The 23223-nt window shown below is 44.7% G+C and overlaps 1 protein-coding gene across 3 annotated transcripts in view; it reads right to left on the reverse strand.

Annotated features, from left to right (window-relative positions):
- LOC137376446 (tyrosine-protein phosphatase non-receptor type 14-like) overlaps positions 1-23223 on the reverse strand; it is a 268323-nt gene that overhangs the window by 153189 nt on the left and 91911 nt on the right. For all 3 annotated transcript variants that reach the window (XM_068045035.1, XM_068045032.1, XM_068045034.1), the window contains one exon: positions 19272-19581. In XM_068045035.1, coding sequence (XP_067901136.1) covers positions 19272-19445 — 174 coding nt within the window. In that variant the 5' untranslated portion in view covers positions 19446-19581. The remainder of the gene's footprint in view (positions 1-19271; positions 19582-23223) is intronic.

The following is a 23223-nucleotide window of genomic DNA, read 5'->3' on the forward strand; positions in this document are numbered from 1 at the left end:
CCTCTCAGCCTCTTTCGCTCCAGGGAAAACAGACCCAGCCTATCCAATCTCTCTTTATACCTCAAGCCCTCCAAACTAGACAACACCCTTGTGAATCTTTTCTGCACCCTCTCTAGCTTAATCACATCTTTCCTGTAGTGCGACGACCAGAACTGCACACAGTACTCCAAATGCAGCCTAACCAACATCATGTACAACTGTAACATGATGTCCCAACTCTTGTACTCAATGCCTCGGCCAATGAAGGCAAGCATGCCATAGCCTTCTTCACCACCCTGTCTACCTGTGTTGCCACTTTCAGGGAACTATGTACTTGCACCCCAAGGTGTCTCTGCTCAACAACACTCCCCAGGGCCCTGCCATATTAAAGAGAAGGCCTAACATTTAGCATTTAATGTACTTTAAAAGATACAGGTAGAAATATATGACTGCACATTTCATACAAAGAACACAAATGGTCCCTGGGCAAAAAAGCTACTGATGTGGTCCTCGACTATAGTGCAACAACTGTGGGAGAGTTTAGCACCAATAATTACCAACCATTATTGTTGTATCATGTGGCAACCAGAATGGTAGAAGGCAAACTAGATTACCCATAGCCTTTCCGAAGAAGGGTCACTGACCCGAAACGTTAACTCTGCTTCTCTTTCCACAGATGCTGCCAGGCCTGCTGAGTGATTCCAGCATTTCTTGTTTTTGTTACCCATAGCCTTTTTCATTTAGCAATTATGTTCCATCTTACAGTAACAGTGAGGAAACACCAAACAATGTAGGTCTTGTGGCTTAAGATGTTTAACAATTAAAGGATAGAAATGACTATGATTTGCATCCAGAGACACACATAATTGGTGAGTGTTGAGGTGCGGGGTGGTGGTTAAAGGAAATATTCGGTGTAAAAGAGCAATCAAATTCCGGGCAGAAGTGCATCACACGTGCAATTACACCACACTCAAATTTTCCGATCATTTACGGCCATCGATGCCTGAACACAGTTCAGCATAATAGCTTCACCCCCATGCTAAGAGCCGTACTTGAGAACTTCCTGCAACTGTGTTGGTTCAACAGGAAATGTAGAATTATCTTCAGAATTTTAGGCACAGCAGAAAACAAAGTAATTCTTCCATTGTCACATGGTGAATTAATTTCAAGCACTTTTTTAAAAATTTAATTCTCACTGAGACCTGCACTGTATTTTCTATTTGAATGCATTTTTATGTTTTAGTTTTAGAGATACAGCACTGAAACAGGCCCTTCGGCCCACCGAGTCTGTGCCGACCATCAACCACCCGTTTATACTAATCCTACACTAATTCCATATTCCTACCACATCCCCACCTGTCACTATATTTTCCCTACCACCTACCTATACTAGGATCAATTTCTAATGGCCAATTTACCTATCAACCTGCAAGTCTTTGGCATGTGGGAGGAAACCCACGCAGACACAGGGAGAACTTGCAAACTCCACACGGGCAGTACCCGGAATTGAACCCGGGTCGCTGGAGCTGTGAGGCTGCGGTGCTAACCACTGCGCCACTGTGCCGCCCTTCAGTATGAATCACATGAAAAACTTACAAGCTTCAATGATTGCATGTTCTTAAACATGCTATGCCTATTATGCATGAATGATGGCTGGATGACTTAAAACTTTAATTTTTCTACTTAGAAAGGAACATATGGTGTGACCTCAAAGCTTTCCTCAAGCTTCGATTGTTTATGCCTGTTTATTGTTTATGTTTCGTTCTGGTGTATGCTAATAGGATTGGCAGGAAATTTAAGAGTAAATTGATACTGACAAATAGGCACACGAATAGCATAATTTCAACTGTAGCTTCTGAATTACTTCCCCACTGGAAATTCCACCCCTAAGGGGTATCAGTCAGTTTGACTTCCTCTTTTAGCACTCTGCTTTGAAGCTGGATAGAGTACCATGCAGGGACAATGCACTCTGGGTTGCATGAAGAGAGGAAGAGAGAAGAAAAATCTCCACAGACACAATCATCCTTCTTGAATCCTGACCACTGTTGGTTGATCACAGAATGATAGCAGCAGCGACTCTGGCCCCGATCATCTAGCCCTTCCAAGTGTAACTGGGGAGAGCAGCACACAGTGACAATGGAAGAGGAAAGAAAATATAAAATACCATATTTACAAATAGCAGGATAGTCTTCTGATGAAAGGTCCCAAAGACCTGAATTGCCAACTCTCTTGTTATCTCCACAGATGCTGCCTGACCTGCTGAGTATTTCCAGCATATTCTGTTTTTGTTTCTAATTTCCAGCATCTGAGTTATTTTGCTTTTGTGTTGCTGTTGCAGGATAGCATCTTGGGAACAAAAACTATATTTGGCACTCTTCATTGCACTGGTTTTTGGACAGCTTGACACCGGAGTACAAAAAAAAAAATCAATGGAAATTATTCAGTAGCATTACTGAATTCATTTGACAAGATTTTCCCACAGGCTTCAAGACCCCAACGTCGAGACCAAATGGAGGTCCTGAGCCCACACTTTCTGGGAGCCAGAATGAGGGAGTTATTTTCCTGAAGGCGACCTCCTAATTAGCCGTCTCATAGCTCGACGTCCAATTAAAGAGGACAGGTGGGTGCCTAATGCTGCCAGCCCAATCACATTGGGAGAGGTGGGTGCGCTGAGGCAGCTGGAAGAATGCAAGGGTGACTCAAAATGGGGGTGCCTTAGGGGTGGGGGGGGGGGCACATGTAGGTTTGAAAGTAAGTCTCAGAGGGGCCAAACCAGTAGGCCCCCTCCGATCGGCGGCAGAAACCCATCTGGCGGCAGTGTTTGGGCACCTTTGTTGCCGGCAGCCCCTCTTTAGAGGATAGAGCCTCCGGCTGTGATGGACCTGAGCCTGCTGCAGGGAGGCCACCTCCTTTGAGGTGGCTGCCTCCCCTCGCGGCAGGGGGGCTGCTTCACCGGTGCCAGAATGCCGGCACGCTTGAATAATCGCCCCTACTTGGCGCCTTGATTATTTCAATTGGTTGCCCACCTCTGTTGAATGGGCAGCCGATCCAAATATCAGCTGCTCACAGGAAACGTTTCCAGCAGCAGGAATGCATTGGGGAGTTGTCCCAACACAGCTCCCACTATTTTCCTGGCCACTGTCCCCCACTGCCTCCCTGGGGCTTATGTCATGTGGGGCTATACGGCATTTGAAAAGCAACCATGCATAGCATATAAATAGGCTATCAGGTACTGTGTAACCTGACACGTACTTTAACCCTTCTGAAACCTAGATACTTACTTGGGTTTAGGAATTCAGCGGTGCAATCTTATAACTGCCAAGGCGTTCCCAAACGGCAGCACCAGAAGTTGTCATAACTTCTGCTCCCGTCACCAATCCCATTTCCAACGCAATTTTGTATTTAAATTAGCCATGCAGCAATAGGCATGGGGAACATGTGGGATCATGCGGTGGGGGCGGCCATTCACTGGTGGAACCTGCCATCACTGCACCAAGTACCATGATCGTCAGAGATAAGAAACATTCTGTGTTTACAGCCACAAGGAGTAGCAGCCTTCCTTCTTTTTTACTTAAATCAAAATGTTTTTGCCTCCCTTATTTTGTGAAACTCAACACCAACTTACGTAAGAACATACGAATTAGGAGGAGTAGGTCACTTGGCCCCTCGAGCCTACTCCACCATTCATTATCATGGCTGATCTAACTGTAACCTTATCTCCACATTCCCGCCTACCCCCGCTAACCTTTCACCTCCTTGCTTATCAAGAATCTATCTACCTCTGCCTTAAATATATTCAAAGACTCTGCTTCCATCGCCTTTTGAGGAAGAGTGTTCCAAAGACTTAACACCCTCAGAGAAAAAGTTTCTCCTCATCTATGTCTTAAATGGGAAACTCCTTATTTTTAAATAGTGACCCCTCATTCTAGATTCTCCACATCCACCCTGTCAAGATCCCTCAGGATCTTTTCTGTTTCAATCAAGTCGCCTCTTACTCTTCTAAACCTCAGCAGATACAAGCCTAGCGTGTCCAACCTTTCCTCATAAGACAACCCGCCCATTCTAGGTATTAGTCTAGTAAACCTTCTCTGAACTGCTTCCAATACATTTACATCCTTCCTTAAATAAGCAGGCCATGCTGTACACAGTACTCCAGATGGGGTCTCACCAATGCCCTGTATAACTGAAGCATAACCTCCCTATTTTTGCATTCAATTCCCCTCGCAATAAACTTTAACATTCTATTAACTTTCCTAATTACTTGCTGTACCTGCATACTAACCTTTTGCAATTCATGCACTCGGACACCCAGATCCCTCTACATCTCAGAGCTCTGCAATCTCTCACCATTTAGATAAAATGCTTTTTCATTCTTCCTGCTAAAATGGACAATTTCACATTTTCCCACATTATACTCCATTTGCCAGATCTTTGCCCACTCACTTAATCAATTAATATCCTTTTGTAGCCTCCTTATGTCCTCTTCACAACTTACTTTCCTACCTATCTTTGTCATCAGCAAATTTAGCAATCATACCTCTGGTCCCTTCATCCACGTCATTTAAATAAATAATTATATATAAATTGTAAAAAGTTGAGGTCCCAGCACTGATTCCTGCAGCGCTCATGACAGCTTGCCAACCAGAAAATGACCCATTTATGCCTACTCTCTGTTTCCTGTTAGCTAGTCAATCTTCTATCCATGCCAATATGTAACCCCCTACACCATGAGCTTTTATTTTCTGCAATAACCTTTGATGTGGCACCTTATCAAATGCCTTTTGGAAATCTAAGTACAGTACATCCACTGGTTCCCCTTTATCCACAGCACATGTTACTTCTTCAAAGAACTCCAATAAATTGATTAAACATGATTTCCCTTTTACAAAACCATTTTGACTCTGCCCAATTACCTTGAATTTTTCGAAGTGCCCTTCTATAACATCTTTAATAATAGCTAACATTTTCCCTAAGACAGAGGTTAAGCTAAATGGCCTGTACTTTTCTGCTTTCTGTTTCCCTCCCTTTTTGAATAAAGGAGTTACATTGACTATTTTCCAATCTAATGGAACTTTGCCTGAATCTAGGGAATTTTGGAAAATTAAAACCAACACATCAACTAACTTAAAATAAAAGCAAAATACTGCAGATGCTGGAAATCTGAAGTAAAAACAGGATGTGCTGGAAATATGCAGTAGGTCTGGCAGCCTCTGTGGAGAGAGAAGCAGAGTTAACGCTTCAGGTCAGTGACCTTTCATCAGAACTGGCTATCAACTAACTATCTCACTAGCCACTTCTTTTGGGACCCTAGGATGAAGTCCATCAGGACCCGGGGACTTAACAGCCCGCAGTTCCAACTATTTGCTCAGTACCACTTTCCTGGTGATTGTAATTTTTGGGAGTTCCTCCCTCCCTTCCATTTCCTGATTTACAGCTATTTCTGGGATGTTACTTGTATCCTCTATAGTGAAGACCGATGCAAAATATCTGTTCACTTCATCTGCCGTCTCATTATTTTCCCTTATTAATTCCCCAGACTCACTTTCAATTAGGACCAACACTCACTTCGTTAACTCTTTTTAACATATCTATAGAAATTCTTCGTATTTGTTTTTATATTTCTTGCTAGCTTTCTCTTGTACTCTAACTTCTCCCTCCTCATCAATCTTTTAGTCATTCTTTGCTGTTCTTTAGATTCTGTCCAATCATCTGACCTGCCACCCATCTTTGTGCAATTATATGCTTTTTCTTCAAGTCTGATACTACCTTTAACTTTTTTTTTAGTTAACCACTGATAGTGGGTCCTCCCCTTGGAATTTTTCTTTCTTGTTGGAATGTAGCTATTGTGCATTCTGAAATATCCCCTTAAAAGTCTGCCACTGCATCTCTAATGACCAATCCCTGAACCTAATTTGCCAGTTCACTTTAGCTAGCTCTGCTTTCATGCCCTCATAATTGCCCTTATTTAAGTTTAAAATACTAGTCTTGGGGTTAAAAGCGGGGCAAAAGAGTGGCGAGTCGAAGAGACATGGCAGTTGGCAGGAAAAAAGACAGAAGCGCAAGGGTAGAGCCAACTGTGTAACAGCTCCGACAGCCAATTTCATCTGCAGCACCTGTGGAAGAGTCTGTCACTCTAGAATTGGCCTTTATAGCCACTCCAGGCGCTGATTCACAAACCACTGACCACCTCCAGGCGCTTACCTATTGTCTCGCAAGACAAGGAGGCCAAAGATGAAGATGACTAGTCTTGGACCCAGTCTTCTCTCCCTGAAACTGAATGTAAAATTCAATCATATTATGGTCGCTGCTACCTCGAGGCACCTTCACCATGACGCCATCAATTAATCCTATCTCGTGGCTCCAGAACATGCTGCTCTAAGAAACTATCCCAAAAACATTATATGAGCCCCTCATTGAGGCTACCTTTGCCCAACCTATTTTTCCAGTCTACATGTAGTTTAAAATCCCCCATGATTATCGCCATACCTTTCTGACAAGCTCCTGTTATTTCTTCCTTTATACTCTGTCCGACAGTGTGGTTAATGTTAGGGGGCCTGTACAAAACTCCCACAAACGATCTCTTGCCTTGATCATTTCTCATCGCGACCCAAACCGCTTCTATATCCTGGTTTCCTGAACTTAGGACATCCCTCTCTATTGTGTTAATACCATCATTAATTAACAGAGCTACCCCTTCATCATTTCCTAGCTCCCTGTCCTTCCTAAATGCCATGTACCCTTCAATATTCAGGTCCCAATCTATGTCGTCCTGCAGCCATGTCTCTGTAAAGGCTTTCAGATCATACTTATTTATTTCTATTTGCGCGCAGTTCATCTGTTTTGTTTCGAATGCTACATGATTCAGATACTGAGCCTTTAGTTTTGTTCTTTTATTATTTTTGTAACATCTAGCCTTGATTGCTAATTTAGTCTTAGAGTTATACTCTCCATGCCTTCCTATCACATTCTGTTTATCATTTCCCATATTAATACCTTTCTCTCTTGCCTTGTCTCTACCACATCGTCCCAAATTTGATCCTTTACCCCCACTATTTAATTTAAAACCCTCTTTACTTCGCTAGTTATGTGGCTTGCTAGAACACCAGCCCCAGCACAGTTCAAGTGTAGACCTTCCCAACGGTACAGCCCCCACTTTCCCCAGTACTGGTGCCAGTGCCCCATGAACCAGAACCCACTTCTACCATATCAGTCTTTGAGCCACGCATTAATTTCTCTAATCTTATTTGCCCTATGCCAATTTGCATGTAGCTCAGGTAATAATCCAGAGATTATCACCTTTGTTGTTCTGCTTCTTACTTTGGTACAGAGCTCCTCATGCTGACTGTGCAGAACCTCCTTCCTTGTCCTGCCTATGTCATTGGTACCTCCATAGACCATGATGACTGGATCCTCCCCCTCCCACTGCAAGTTCCTCTCCAGCCTTTGGGCGACACAGTGGTTAGCACCGTAGCCTCACAGCTCCAGCGACCCGGGTTCAGTTCTGGGTACTGCCTGTGCGGAGTTTGTAAGTTCTCCCTGTGACCGTGTGGGTTTCCGCCAGGTGCTCCGGTTTCCTCCCACAGCCAAATAACTTGCAGGTTGATGGGGAAATTGGCCATTGTAAATTGCCCCTAGTGTACGTAGGTGGTAGGGAATATGGGATTAATGTAGGATTAGTACAAAAAAATGGGTGGTTGTTGGTCGGCACAGACTCGGTGGGCCGAAGGGCCTGTTTCAGTGCTGTATCACTAAATAAAATAAAATAAAATAAAATAAAATAAACCCTGGCAGGCAACTTCATATCACTTATTTTCCTGACAGCCAAAGTGAACGACATTACAGCCAGCAGGCAGCATCCTGCCACACGATTCAGTGATGCCTCCCTGCAGCTTCTCCTCCAGGCTGTCAGGGAAAGGCGGGAAGTCCTCTTCCCTGCAAATGGAGTCCGAAGACATTCCCGCCTCACTAAGGCGGCCTGGATGGAGGTAGCAAAGGAGGTCTCACACCACGGGATAACTTGAACAACATGGATGCAGTGCTGCAAGTGAATCAATGACTTGCTCAGATCAGTGAGGGGAAGTGGTCCTGGCGAGGCTGCCCCATTGATTTCTTCCATGGCTCTGTGTCTTGAAGGCAGAGGGTACGCAAGGAATGCAGACGAATGAGTGAGCAGCCTTTTTGCCATTTACTAAATGAAGATTGGCATCGTTATGTGATTGGATGCGTCATGCAAAGGACAATGCAGATTGGGTGATTTTTTTTTTCAAATTCAGTCAAGGATGTGGGTGTCACTGACCAGGTCAGCATTTATTGCCCATCCCAAATGGCCCTTGAGAAGGTGGTGGTGAGCTGCCTTCTTGAACCGCTGCAGTCCATTTGGGGTAGGTACACCCACAGTTCTGTTAGGAAGGGAGTTCCAGGATTTTGACCCAGCGACAGTGAAGGAACGGCGATATAGTTCCAAGTCAGGATGGTGTGTGACTTGGAGGGGAACTTGCAGGTGGTGGTGTTCCCATGCATTTGCTGCCCTTGTCCTTCTAGTTGGTAGAGGTCACGGGTTTGGAAGGTGCTGTCGAAGGAGCCATGGTACATTGCTGCAGTGCATCTTGTAGATGGTACACTCTGCTGCCACTGTGCGTCGGTGGTGGAGGGAGTGAATGTTTGTAGATGGGGTGCCAATCAAGCGGGCCGCTTTGTCCTGGATGGTGTCAAGCTTCTTGAGTGTTGTTGGAGCTGCACCCATCCAGGCAAGTGGAGAGTATTCCATCACACTCCTGACTTGTGCCTTGTAGATGGTGGACAGGCTTTGGAGAGTCAGGAGGTGAGTTACTCACCTCAGGATTCCTAGCCTCTGACCTGCTCTTGTAGCCACAGTATTTACACGGATACTCCAGTTCAGTTTCTGGTCAATGGTAGCCCCTAGGATGTTGACAGTGAGGGATTCAGCTATGGTAATGCCATTGAATGTCAAGGGGAGATGGTTAGATTCTCTCTTGTTGGAGATGGTCATTGCCTGGCACTTGTGTGGCACGAATGTTACTTGCCACTTATCAGCCCAAGCCTGGATATTGTCCAAGTCTTGCTGCATTTTCACATGGACTGCTGCAGTATCTGAGGAGTCACGAATGGTGCTGAACATTGTGCAATCATCCGCGAACATCCCCACTTCTGACCTTATGATTGAAGGAAGGTCATTGATGAAGCAGCTGAAGATGGTTGGGCCTAGGACACTACCTTGAGGAACTCCTGCAGTGATGTCCTGGAGCTCAGATGATTGACCTCCAACAACCGCAACCATCTTCCTTTGCGCCAGGTATGACTCCAACCAGCGGAGAGTTTTCCCCGATTCCCATTGACCTCAGTTTTGCTAGGGCTCCTTGATGTCATACTCGGTCAAATGCTGCCTTGATGTCAAGGGCAGTCACTCTCACCTCACCTCTTGAGTTCAGCTCTTTTGTCCATGTTTGAACCAAGGCTGTAATGAGGTGAGCAGCTGAGTGGCCCTGGCAGAACCCAAACTGAGCGTCACGGAGCAGGTTATAGCGAAGCAAGTGCCGCTTGATGGCACTGTTGATGACACCTTCCATCACTTTACTGATGATTGAGAGTAGGCTGATGGGGCGGTAATTGGCCGGGTTGGACCTGTCCTGCTTTTTGTGTACAGGACATACCTGGGCAATTTTCCACATTGCAGGGTAGATGCCAGTGTTGTAGCTGTACTGGAACAGCTCGGCTAGGGGCGCGGCAAGTTCTGGAGCACAGGTCTTCAGTAGTATTGCCGGAATATTGTCAGGGTCCAAAGCTTTTGCAGTATCCAGTGCCTTCAGTCGTTTCTTGATATCACGCGGAGTGAATCGAATTGGCTGAAGTCTGGCATCTGTGATGCTGGGGACTTCAGGAGGAGGCCGAGATGGATCATCAACTCGGCACTTCTGGCTGAAGATTGTTGCAAATGCTTCAGCCTTATCTTTCGCACTGATGTGCTGGGCTCCCCCATCATTGAGGATGGGGATATTTGTGGAGCCACATCCTCCAGTTAGTTGTTTAATTGTCCACCGCCATTCACGGCTGGATGTGGTAGGACTGCAGAGCTTAGATCTGATCCGTTGGTTATGGGATCGCATAGCTCTGTCTATCGCATGCTGCTTATGCAGTTTGGCACACAGCTAGTCTTGTGTTGTAGCTTGACTGGGTTGACACCTCATTTTGAGGTATGCCTGGTGCTGCTCCTGGCATGCCCTCCTGCACTCTTCATTGAACCAGGGTTGGTCTCCTGGCTTGATGGTAATGGTAGAGTGGGGGATATGCCGGGCCATGAGGTTACAGATTATGGCCGAGTACAATTCTGCTGCTGCTGATGGCCCACGGCGCCTCATGATGCCCAGTTTTGCATTGCTAGATCTGTTCGAAATCTATCCCATTTAGCACGGTGGTAGTGCCGCAGAACACGATGGACGGTATCCTCAATGTGAAGGCGGGACTTCGTCTCCACAAGGACTGTGCGGTGGTCACTCCTACCAATACAGTCATGGACAGAAGCATCTGCAGCAGGCATATTGCTGAGAACGAGGTCAAGTATGATTTTCCATCTTGTTGGTTCCCTCACCACCTGCCACAGACCCAGTCTAGCACCCATGTCCTTTAGGACTCGGCCAGCTCGGTCAGCAGTGGTGCTACCGAGCCACTCTTGGTAATGGACATTGAAGTCCCCCACCCAGAGTTCATTTTATGCCCTTGCCACCCTCGCTGCTTCCTCCAAGTCATGTCTAAGAGCGAAGTCCAAAGTACGGAAAGTCCTCATCAGGGAACTCCTCTTTGCTGACGATGCTACTCTAACATCTCACACTGAAGAGTGCCTGCAGAGTCTCATCGACAGGTTTGCGGCTGCCTGCAATGAATTTGGCCTAACCATCAGCCTCAATAAAACGAACATCATGGGGCAGGACGTCAGAAATGCTCCATCCATCAATATTGGCGACCACGCTCTGGAAGTGGTTCAAGAGTTCACCTACCTAGGCTCAACTATCACCAGTAACCTGTCTCTAGATGCAGAAATCAACAAGCGCATGGGAAAGGCTTCCACTGCTATGTCCAGACTGGCCAAGAGAGTGTGGGAAAATGGCGCACTGACACGGAACACAAAAGTCCGAGTGTATCAGGCCTGTGTCCTCAGTACCTTGCTCTATGGCAGCAAGGCCTGGACAACGTATGCGAGCCAAAAGCGATGTCTCAATTCATTCCATCTTCACTGCCTCCGGAGAATACTTGGCATCAGGTGGCAGGACCATATCTCCAACACAGAAGTCCTCGAAGCGGCTAACATCCCCAGCTTGTACACACTACTGAGTCAGCGCTGCTTGAGATGGCTTGGCCATGTGAGCCGCATGGAAGATGGCAGGATCCCCAAAGATACATTGTACAGCGAGCTCGCCACTGGTATCAGACCCACCGGCCGTCCATGTCTCCGCTTTAAAGACGTCTGCAAACGCGACATGAAATCCTGTGACATTGATCACAAGTCGTGGGAGTCAATTGCCAGCGTTCGCCAGAGCTGGCGGGCAGCCATAAAGACAGGGCTAAATTGTGGCGAGTCGAAGAGACTTCGCAGTTGGCAGGAAAAAAGACAGAGGCGCAAGGGGAGAGCCAACTGTGCAACAGCCCCGACAAACAAATTTCTCTGCAGCACCTATGGAAGAGCCTGTCACTCTAGAATTGGCCTTTATAGCCACTCCAGGCGCTGCTTCACAAACCACTGACCACCTCCAGGTGCGTATCCATTGTCTCTCGAGATAAGGAGGCCCAAAAGAAAGAAGAATGTTCAACATGGAGGAGTACTGACTCATCAGCTGAGGGAGGGTGGTAGGTGGTAATCAGTCGGAGGTTATCTGATGCCATGAAACTTCATGGGGTCTAGAATCGATGTTGAGGACTCCCAGGGCAACTCCCTCCCTACTGTATACCACTGTGCCACCACCTCTGATGGGTCTGTCCTGCCAGTGGGACAGGACATACCCGGGGATGGTGATGGCAGTGTCTGAGACATTGTAAGATATGATTCCGTGAGTCTGTGGGACAGCTCTCCCAACTTTGGCACAAGCCCCCAGATGTTAGTAAGGAGGACTTTGCAAGGTCGACAGGGCTGGGTTTGCCGTTGTCGTTTCCGGTGCCTAGGTCGATGTCAGATGGTCCATCCGGTTTCATTCCTTTTTATTGACTTCGTAGCAGTTAGGTACAACTGAGTGCCTTGCTCGGCCATTTCAGAGGGCATATAAGAGTTAACCATATTGCTGTGGGTCTGGAGTCACATGTAGGCCAGACCAGGTAAGGACAGCAGATTTCCTTCCCTCAAGGACATTAGTGAACCAGATGGGTTTTTACAACAATAGACAATGGATTCATGGCCATTATTAGACTAGCTTTTAATTCCAGATTTATTAATTAAATTCAAATTCCACTTTCTGCTGTGGTGGGATTCGAACCCATGTCCCCAGAGCAATACCCTGGGTCTCTGGGTTACTAGTTCAGTGATAATGCCACTGCCTACCCTGTTTTGTTGATGCATGTATTCAATGGTTGTGATGCATCATTTGCCATGTCATTAAATCTGCACTGTCTGTTGCAGGAGAAATGAAGCCACAGCCAACGTGAGCATGCTAAGACGGGAGGAGGGGTCCCAGACATCAGGCTGCTGACCACAGCTGAAGAGGAGGGAGGCAGGGTGAGCGGAGATGGCGAGGCAGGAGCCACAAGGATGTAGTGTCATCTCTGCTTTTGCAGCCATATGTGGAAACTGAAGGAAATTGTGTGAACTCATGTGAAGCACATGCTTAAAGTGCCTCTGTTGGTGTCTCTACTCGAGTAGCAGAATGCCGCCTCGCCCAAGAATCCTCCTCTGGGGAGCAGGAAGAAGCCAATGCCCCAGAGGGCGCACTGTCACCTGCCTCTTCTTCCACCTCCGTCACCGCGGATACACCCACACGGTTCACGGGAGGTTTAAGATTAGAATCTGGGTCACAAGCTGGTAAGTCAAGACGCAGTCACGTCCCAGCAGCTAAGGGTGCATGTGCCAGCTGGGTCGCCTGACAATTGAAGGACAGCTGAAGATCAGGCCCCTGCTCAAGATGATCATCTGTTTGTTGCTACGAGAAGTAAGCAAAGCCATGTGGAAAATATGTCGGAGATGTCTGAGGTCATGCGTGGCTTTGCGCATGCCATGGAGGAGTCCACACAAGCCATGAAGTCTGCCATGTCCCAGGCTTCCTCAGCAGAGAATCTGGGGAGCTCTGTGGGGAGTCTGGTTGACTACTCAAGCCATATGTGATCTGACCTGCACTCAATCATTGTTGCTGAGCGCTCCATGCAGCAAAGTCTAAGTGAGACTGGGATGAGGAACCTGGACCTCCCTCAGGATGACCTTCCCCTCAGTGCACACAGATGGAAGATGAGTGCATGCCAGCTGCCCCGGGGCCTCCAAAGACAACCCCAGGGTAAGCGACCTCTCGTTCTCCCCCGCCGACATTGACCCCCTTACCTTCAGCACGTGAGCACATGGGGGATACTCAAGCACCATTGCTGCACACCCGCATTAGGATGGAGCCATCAAAGCCCTGTTCCTCCAGAGAATGCCCGCCACGGTCATCCACAGCAATGGGACATCGCACTGAGAGGAACTGCCTCCAACTCAGCTGCTAATGGCAGGGTAGCACCTAGACATAGTGGCAGGAAAAGAAAATTGAAACAGTTTTGAGCACGTAGGTGGCACAGGTGAAGTTCATAAATGCAAAGATTTATTTTTATTTCTTGCAAAACTTGATCCACTCTCAGTAATATTTTGCTTGGTTACAGATGGATACAAGGAAGGTTTTGGAGGTCTATGGCAGGAACGCAATGATGCTTGCAAAGAATCTCAGGAAATGTCCAGTGTCTATATCTCATTGGAATTTGAGCCTTCAATCTTCAACGATGGCTGCTTTCCCTTTGATGTTTAATAACTTTTTCCAATACCGTCATGCCTTACCTTTGTTTTCTACGGTCATAACTTAACGCTGCTTGCAGTGGTGTGCAGTCACATTCATCGTAGCCCATGGATGATTTCAAATGCCAATCATGTGAAAGTGCAACCATGCTTCGTTAAGATTGCAGAGATGAATATGACCTCATGCAAAAGGGAATTTCTGTGGGGAATTGTCATGTTTCTCCTCCCAACGTTCCTTGATAATGTGGCTTATTGTACATGCATAAATTAGGTTCACCCTGATGTCCCTTCCATGTCTCTCCATAGCCTCATATTGATGATGGCATCATTGTCATTATTTTCCTCCTCCTTACCCTCTTCATAGTCATCCCCATCTGAGGAGGACTGGTGTTCCTCCCGTTCCTCCACCTGCAGAAAGTTGCCGCATCTAATTGCAAGACTGCGCAAGGCACAACAGACGACGATTATTCCGGACACCCTCTGTGGCGTGTACTGAAGGGTCCCTCTAGATTGGTCAAGGCAACGGAATGGCATCTTCAGCATGCCAATGGTGTGTTCAATGATAGCTCTGGTGGATGCATTGACCTCTCTTCAGCAGCGTTTTGGGGATGACGTACTGGTGTCATCAACTATGTACAATGCGGGGGTAACCCTAGTCACCCAGGATCCATATATCCACTTCGGCAGGTTCCTTGAAAACCGCTGGCAGCTGGGAGTTTCTCAAAATGTGGCAGTCACAACAGCTCCCTGGGAAACGTGAGAAACATGCATGATTCTTCTCCTGTCATCATTAATCAGCTGCACGTTTAAAGATTGGAAGTCTTTGCGATTAACAAAGACAGCAGGCTGGTCCCAGGGAGCTCTAATGGAAACATGAGCATAGTCGATCATCTCTTGCACTCTAGGGAAGCCAGCAATGACGCTAAAGGTCACAGACTTTACTGCCTTGTTGTCCTCCTCTACAGGTAAGTAGATGAAATCATTGGCATGTTGAAAAAGGGCGTTGGTCACCTCTTTAATGCACCTTTGGGTCACAGAATGCCGAATGCCACTTATGTCGCCCACTGATCCCTGGTAGCAAAGAAATTGAGTGCAATAGTAACCTTGAGGGTAAGTAGCATGGGGTAAAGGCCTGCTTGGGTCTGCAAAAAAAAAAAAAACCCGACCCGAGCCCGACAGAACTACATCCGACCCGGGCCCGACCCGGCCCGAGTCCTTCCATATTTTCCCGCACCCGACCCGACCCAACCCGACCATCAGTTAACTTACCTTCAGTTTTTCACTTTCTTGCTGATCTGCACAATCTTAAAATAACTGTAACAAAATGATCTTTCTAGTTCAAAATTTAAATTAACAGTGGAGTCACTTACTGTGATAGAGCTGTCCGACCGGGCCCGACCCAAGCCCAAATGCTGCACCCGGAAGTGCAACCCAAGCCGAACCCGACACATGTTGTCGGGACCCGTCGGGTTCGGCTCGGGTAGCAGGCCTTTAGCATGGGGTTTCCAACAAAAACAAGCAGCTGCAGATAATGCAGAAGGATTGTACACATTTTTGTCACCAATGCAATCCACATCCTCATGCTTCTCTGGCATTGCCTCTCAGACATCTGAAAGTAATGTCCCCTTGTCTTGAGGACGCAGTGACACACCAGCACCCATCTTCGACAATGCCTTTCCTGGAAGGCTTCATTCTGAGCAGCCTCACCCTCTTGTGCTGCCTGCTGCTCATGTTGAGGCATCATCCGTTGATCGCCAAGATCCCTCCTCAGTCACTCCCTCTGCAATTGTTCACGTGATAGAGGACAAATGGCATGTATGAGATTCATGTCTTTGCAGCTTTTCAATTGTTGAGATAAGAATGGTGTAAAACCATCCTTCTTCTGCCATTCAGCTGAACCATGAAAGTCGTGAGCAGATCGCCGTTACATTTGCATGCAGCAGGAGATCCCACCCACCATCATTTGTCTCCTTCTCTAGATCCATCTCACGCAAATAAATATTTGAAAGAAAATGCAATAGCCTAGATTTGGTGGTAAAAATAATGGCGCGACTATTGGCGCTTACTGGCATTAAAGAGTAAATCGGACAGCAACTTCTGGCATCCACATATGCACAATTAAATGTGGAAATTCGTAAGTTGCCATCAGAATTGCCCTGCTTCTCCGGAAGCTTCAATAAATCAGTACCTTGCTGAGAGGCTTGGCACTGAAACACATGAAGGATGTAAAGTTGCAGTACTTACCCACTAGATTTGCCAGAAAAAGTTCGGACTTATCCATTTCAGAGTAAGTACATTTTTAACAGCGTAAATAAGTCTGAATTTCTGCCAAACAATCTCTCTGGCACTGAAATGTAACTTTTACTAGTTTAGAGTCTCATTCCTTCAGATTTTAATTATTGCTAGATTCTTAAAAAATTAATAATTCTATATAAACTTTACAAAAATCTGTTGTTTTCCTCTCCCTTAATCCTTTCTTTCCATCATTTTATATCACTATTAACTATTCTTGCTTAAACTTCCTCGTTCCAACCATGCACCTCAGTATAGATTCATCAATCTGATTGGTTCAGGAGATACAGTTGCTTGCCCTGTTCGTACTGGTAACAGATCCCCTGTAAATGGTTCTGTAAATGGTCACTGCTGAAATGGGCGGTACAGTGGCGCAGTGGTTAGCACCACAGCCTCACAGCTCCAGGGGCCCAGGTTCGATTCTGGGTACTGCCTGTGTGGAGTTTGCAAGTTCTCCCTGTGTCTGCGTGGGTTTTCACCGGGTGCTCCGGTTTCCTCCCACATCCAAAGACTAGCAGGTGATAGGTAAATTGGCCGTTGTAAATTGCCCCTAGTGTAGGGAGGTGATAGGGAATATAGGATTACTGTAGGGTTAGTACAAATGGGTGGTTGTTGGTCGGCACAGACTCGGTGGGCCGAAGGACCTGTTTCAGTGCTGTATCTCTTTAAAAAAAAATCACTGCAAGTTCCAGTAAAAAATGAAGCCCACAGAAAATCTATGGGCAATGTAATGAATGGCTGGCAATATCGGTTTGCCACTGACTGCAAAATCTGGGCCATTGTATCACATAGTCAACATCTGCAGGGTGTAAGTGTTTATGACAAGAAATTAATTTCCAACAAAATTTTATTCATATATAAAATTGATAAAACCCATCTTCACTACAGCAGATCATGGTTCTACCAAAAAACATTAGCAATATCACTGTGTTCAATACACACACATGGACAAAATCAGTCAAGTCATCTTTAATATTTTGCATTATTGTAACATCATCAAATCCTGAGGCTATAGTTAGGGATGTTGCATTAGGCGGATTGAATTTCAGTTGGTGAAACCATACAAAATGTCTGTAAAACATCCCATCACTGGACTATGGAATGATGATCACACAGATGTGGAAAGACAGTTTAAAAAAAAAAGGAAATCATAATCATTCTGAAGCCACCAACAGCTGCAAAATATTACAACATGGTGATAGTCAACAGTTTTTATGCAACAGTTGTCATTAGCAGGTCCATTACTGTTGACACTATGCACTTGGTGCAGATAATTCCACAAGATACTGATTGTATAAAGTAATCTCTCCTCATTAGAGGGAAAAACTTTAAATAAAAACATGCAATGATTTTTTTTAAAAAAAGCTATTCAGAAAGCAGATCATGAGAGTAGAATGTGTAGGAATGCCAATGTAAACAGGAAATCTTACTTGCTGGAAAGAAACAGCACAAATCAAAAGTCAAATACAGAGCATAAGCAGTGACGTGTGAGAAAAACCCTATTCGAAATTTGCAAGCACAGCTGATTTAGTATAGAAAATTAGCATTTCGAGTTGGAAGAATACGTGCTTTTATGCTCTCATTATTCCCGGTTCAAAATTCTCCAGTCTTTCACCCTGCCCTCCATACCAAGCCTGCACGGGTCAGTTACAAACAACATCTTACCTAACAAGGGATGCGGGTTGCTGACCCTTCTTAACCTCTCCATTGTCTTCAACGTTGATGAGGACGATGATGACAATAACTTGTATTCATATAGCACCTTTAATGTAATAAACTGCCCTAAGGTGCTTCACAGACACGTTATAAAGCAAAATTTGACACTGAGCCGCATAAGGAGATATTAGGGCAGATGGCCAAAAGCTTGGTCAAAGAGATAGGCAAAGTCCACCTCTGTGGCATTACCTTCTCATCAGTCTTCCCTTAACTGTTGTATCCTAGGAATTATAGCTCTTCCAAAGCTTCCTCTTTTTGTGCCCACATCATTAATCCAGAATTGAATCCATGGATCCTCCTCTTCATGATTTATATGTTAGCTTAGACGACATAGTTCAAAGGCATGGGACCAGCTTCCAGACATACACCAACTCCTAACCCAACCCTGCCAAATTTATCGATCCAGGACCAGTGCCTCTACAGCTGACTGTCCAAAATTTAGGCAGAGTTGAGCCTGAACATCCTCTAGCTAACTGGGTCAAGAATAGCGTCAATTTTGTTGACATGCATTGCTAAACACCTTATATCATAATGAAGGTTCCCTCTGCTATTGGTGTTTTTCCTTCAAGCACAATGACCCTGCACTCAAACTCTTTTAGCAACTCTATCTCATCACTTTCTTCCGTTTTCAAAAAGCCTTCTTCTCAATCTTGCTTTTGTCCCTTCACTTGCAACCACTCCTCCCTTAATCCCTCTTGGTTGGTATCTACTCTGTCCACCACTTTGCAAGGCATTTGAGATGGTTCTTTACAAGTGATAACAAAATGGAAATGCAAGTTGTTTAGGTTCAATGTGAAACAGTTTAACAACCTGGAATACAATTGCACTTAAGGATGGTAATAAATCAGCATCCCGCTTGAATCTGGGAAGTTAGCAGTAATTACATAATTTGATAAAATAAAGCCTACTGATCTGGTAACTTTTCTATCATGCAAAGTATTCATGAACAAATGAGTAAAACAGCAGAAGAGAACATATAGACACTGAGATTTCTAATGAATATATTCACAAGCACCCGTGCAGTTTCTCTCCCAACTCTCACTCAAATGCTTCAACCTTAGAAGCAGAAACTCTTCACATGAATATGTTGATGTTGGCAAATTAATGCGCCTATCACCTTACAAAAACAACTCAATGTATATTGTAATTCATTATGTCTGATAGACAGCTAGCTAACATTTTAGCAGCAGTTCTGAAAGACATCAGTGTAATTCCAAGATTTTTTTTACTCATGAAAAACAAAGTTATGCATTCACCCTATGTCTTCCCATTTTATTATTCAGCAGATTCACATATTAGGTTCGCCTACCTCACGCAGCTCCAACCGCTGAGCCACGGCCTCCAGGCATTCCTGTCCTGTGCTCTCCACAGACAGCGTGCACTCGATGACATTGTTATCCAGCAATCGAATGCGTGTCACAAAGCAGTTCTTGCTCAGAACATTGTACCGTCTGGTCCTCCTTAGTTTCAGCCTGAAAGGCATGGCTCACTAGCCTTGAAAGCTGCCTTTTTCAGAACTGAATCCTTCAAACAGTTTGCCTGTTGTCTCACAGCTCCTTTTCTGCTGAGGCTGAAAACAGCTACCCCTTTCCTGGTGACATTTAAGAATTTGAGGCTTCCTGTTAACAATGAGATTGAAATTGGTCAGAACAACTTTTGAAAGAAAAAAACTTGACAGTTTGCAAATAAAGCAGAAATTTAAAGCTAGAGGCACAGATCAAACATCTAATACACTTATTTTAATACAGAGCAATTAGATTCTTGCAACAGAAATGTACAAGTCCTTGCTAACAGGTGTAGAAAGTAACATTTTTCATAAGATAATTTACTAACAAGTATCACTCTGATGTTTTCAGAAAAGGTCACCAATTCCTGAGGGTATGTTGTGCAAGCATTTTTTGAATCATGTACAGTAATGTTGTGTTGAGTGATGCACAAACTAAAGTTAGTTTGATGAAATGTCAGGGCACTTAAGATTTTTTGTCTCACCCCAACATCTCTCATAATTCAGTACAAATTGGCAATATCAATCATGGAAGTCATAAAATAGCAGCCATTGTGAGAAATAAAAATGTCACTAATATCGTATGTACATTATTGAGGTTTCAGTTAAGACACTATTTTGGCACACACCAAAAGGGAGCTTTGTGTTGAGCCGTGCACTATCTAACCTAGACAGGTTTAATATTGATACTAACATTGGTGGTGGTGGGGTTGGGGGGGGGGGGGAAAAGAGGGAGGGGAAGTGAGATTTTAACTCATTCGAAACTCAACCACTTGCACAGGGTTAAAATCAGGCTCCATGTGTCCAAAGTAGAGGTGTTCCATTCCTTAACTGACGTCTTTCACCACTGATTATCATAAAAATGTCAGCTGCACATCACAAAGCTATAAAGTCACTTTCGAAACCACGCTTCAGACTTTGAGAAGTTCTTGTAATGTACTGTTGAGTATTTAATCTATTCGGGGCAGGTTAACTTGAGTAAATTATTTACCATAAGTTCTTCTCTATATCTAAACCTCTAATAGCTGTTGAATAACGATGTGATATTAGCTGGTTTACTGTAGATTGCACAGGTTAGCTCTTGCAAAGAGATGGATAGGAGTATGGAAAGTAAAATGACATGTAAACAATAAATTCTCTGCTTTCATTTGGCCTCATAATCAACACTGGTCCTCCAGATCAAGACTAGCACCACATTTATCGATGGCCAAGCAAATGTGGGAGTGTGACTCGACCAAAGGACGAGTAAATATGTGTCAACAGCAATCATAGTCTGCTCACTACCCCCACAAGCAAGAAGATTCCTGTTCAGTGTTCTTATAACTCACTTCAAGGAAGGTATGAAAGGAACATTTTATTTAAGTCAGTAGAATGTTGAAGGGCCAGTCACTTATCAGCTTCTAGTCTGGAAGCTTTCATTTTGATCTGCATTCATTGTTGTGCACTCAACAAAACACTAAAAGCAGGTGATTACAACTAAACAGGCTCAACACATAAAAGGAAACGGGAAACAACGCTAGTTGATCAAAGTCTTTGTTGTGGGTTTAGTGATGCATTCTTCCTCTTAATTTATTGCCATCTGAAAAATGTTTAGATTTTTATAAAGTCCAGATAAAGAAGGAGACAGTACAATTATCATAGCTGTTGCCAGCCACAAATTATCAATGTACAACGGTACTAGAGCACCCCCAACTACGATTGGGATTGGGAGACAAATTAGTCAGTGGACTTGGTTCCTTCAAATTCTGCATTAAGTGACACGCAGACCGGCCACCCCTTTGACTCCCTAACTCTCCCTGGCTGCATCACTGCAGTGTTGAACAAGGCTAATTTAACATACTAGCACCAATGCAAAATTTAAAAAAACTTCAGTTGAAATGTTTTAATGTTAAGTGATGCTCTCAATTTATTACCTCAAATTGTTTCCACAACTACAACTAGTGACAGACTTGTAACTACCAATGCTTTACCCAAGCGTTAAACAGCTCAAAATACTCTATCCAGATAAATCTTAAAGCAGGTAGTACAGCTTGTTTGTCAACAGTTTCAGAGAACACAGTTAAAAAATATCATACGCATACCATTTCTGAATTTTTTGACTGCGATTATACCACTTTTGTAAAGTAGTTCTGGGTTTATAAAGTTGGAAGCATAACTTGGGAATCAGGTCCTGATCAAACTTATGAACATACTGAAACCAGATAATAGAAGATGGTCTCCAGGAGAAGGCGTCACAAAAAATGTGCCAATTTGCATTTATGTAGTTTTTTTAAAAATTCATTCATGGGATGTGAGCATGACTGGTAAGGCCAGCATTTATTACCCATACCTTATTGTCCTTGAGTAGGTGGTGGTGGTGGTGAGCTGTGTTCTTGAATCACTGCAGTTGTGTGGTGTAGATACAATGCTATTAGGTAGGGAATTCCAGGATGTTGACCCAGCAATGAAGAAACGGTGATATATTACAGGTCAGGATTTTGTGTGACTTGGAGGGGAACTTACAGGTGTTGGTGTTCCCATATGCTTGCTGCCCTTGTTCATCTAGGCAGGAGAGGTTGCAGGTTTGGAAAATGCTGTTGAAGGAGCCTTGGCGAGGTGCATCTTGTAAATGGTACGCACTGCAACCACTGTGCGCCAGTGGTGGAGGGAGTGAACTTTCAAGGTGGTGGATGGGTCAGGCTACTTTGCCCATGATGGTGGCAATGGTGACAACAAAAACTTATAAAGCACCTTTAATGTAATAAAACATCCCAAAGCAATACAGAAAGGCATTATAAAACAAAATATGACACCAAGCCACAGGAGATATTAGGGCAGAGGAAGATTTTAAGGAGTGTCTTAAAAAGGAGGAAAGTGAGATGGAGACATTTAGGGAGGGAATTCCAGAGATTAGAGCCTAAACAGCTGAAGGCATGGCTGCCAATGGTGGAGCAATTAAAATCGGGGATGTTCAAGAGGCTGGAATTAGAGGAGCGCAGATATCTCGGAGGGTTATAAAGCTGGAGGAGATTACAGAGATAGGGAGGGGTCAGGCTATGGAGAGATTTGAAAACAAGGATGAAAATTTAAAAAATCAGGCGTTGCTTAAGCAGGAGCCAGTGTAGGTCAGCGAGCACAGGGGCAACAGATGAATGAGATTTGATGCAAGTTAGGACACAGGCAGCGGATATTTGATGATCTCAAGTTTACAGAGGATAGAATGTGGGAGGCCAGCCAGGAGTGTATTAGAATAGTCAGGTCTGGAGTAACAAATGTATGGATGAAGGTTTCAGCAGTAGGTGAGCTAAGGCAGGGGCGAAATCAGGTGATACTACAGAGGTGGAAATTAGCAGTCTTAGTGATGGCATGGTTAAGTGGTTGAACTCGGGGGCAAATATGACACGAAGGTTGCAAACAGTTTGGTTCAGCCACAGACAATTGTTAGGGAGAGGGATGGAGTCGGTGGCGAGGGAGTGAAGTTTGTGCTGGGGACCAAAGGCAATGGCTTCAGCCTTCCTAATATTTAACTGGAGGTAATTTCTGCTCATGCAGTACTGGATGTTGGACAAGCAGTCTGACAATTTACAGCCAAGTAGAGGGGCTGAGAGAGGTGATGGTGAGGTTAAGCTGGGTGTTGTCAGTGGAAACAAAAATGCAATTTAAAAAAAATGCAAAATGGGCAGTCAACAGGTGAACCAACCTTTGCACAAAATATGTTGCAATTTTTTTGTTTTTTTACAGATTTTTTTCCTTTGCTCCCCCTAGACAGCCGACTATA

This window comes from Heterodontus francisci, chromosome 13, assembly GCF_036365525.1.
Source record: "Heterodontus francisci isolate sHetFra1 chromosome 13, sHetFra1.hap1, whole genome shotgun sequence".
NCBI lineage: Eukaryota > Metazoa > Chordata > Chondrichthyes > Heterodontiformes > Heterodontidae > Heterodontus > Heterodontus francisci.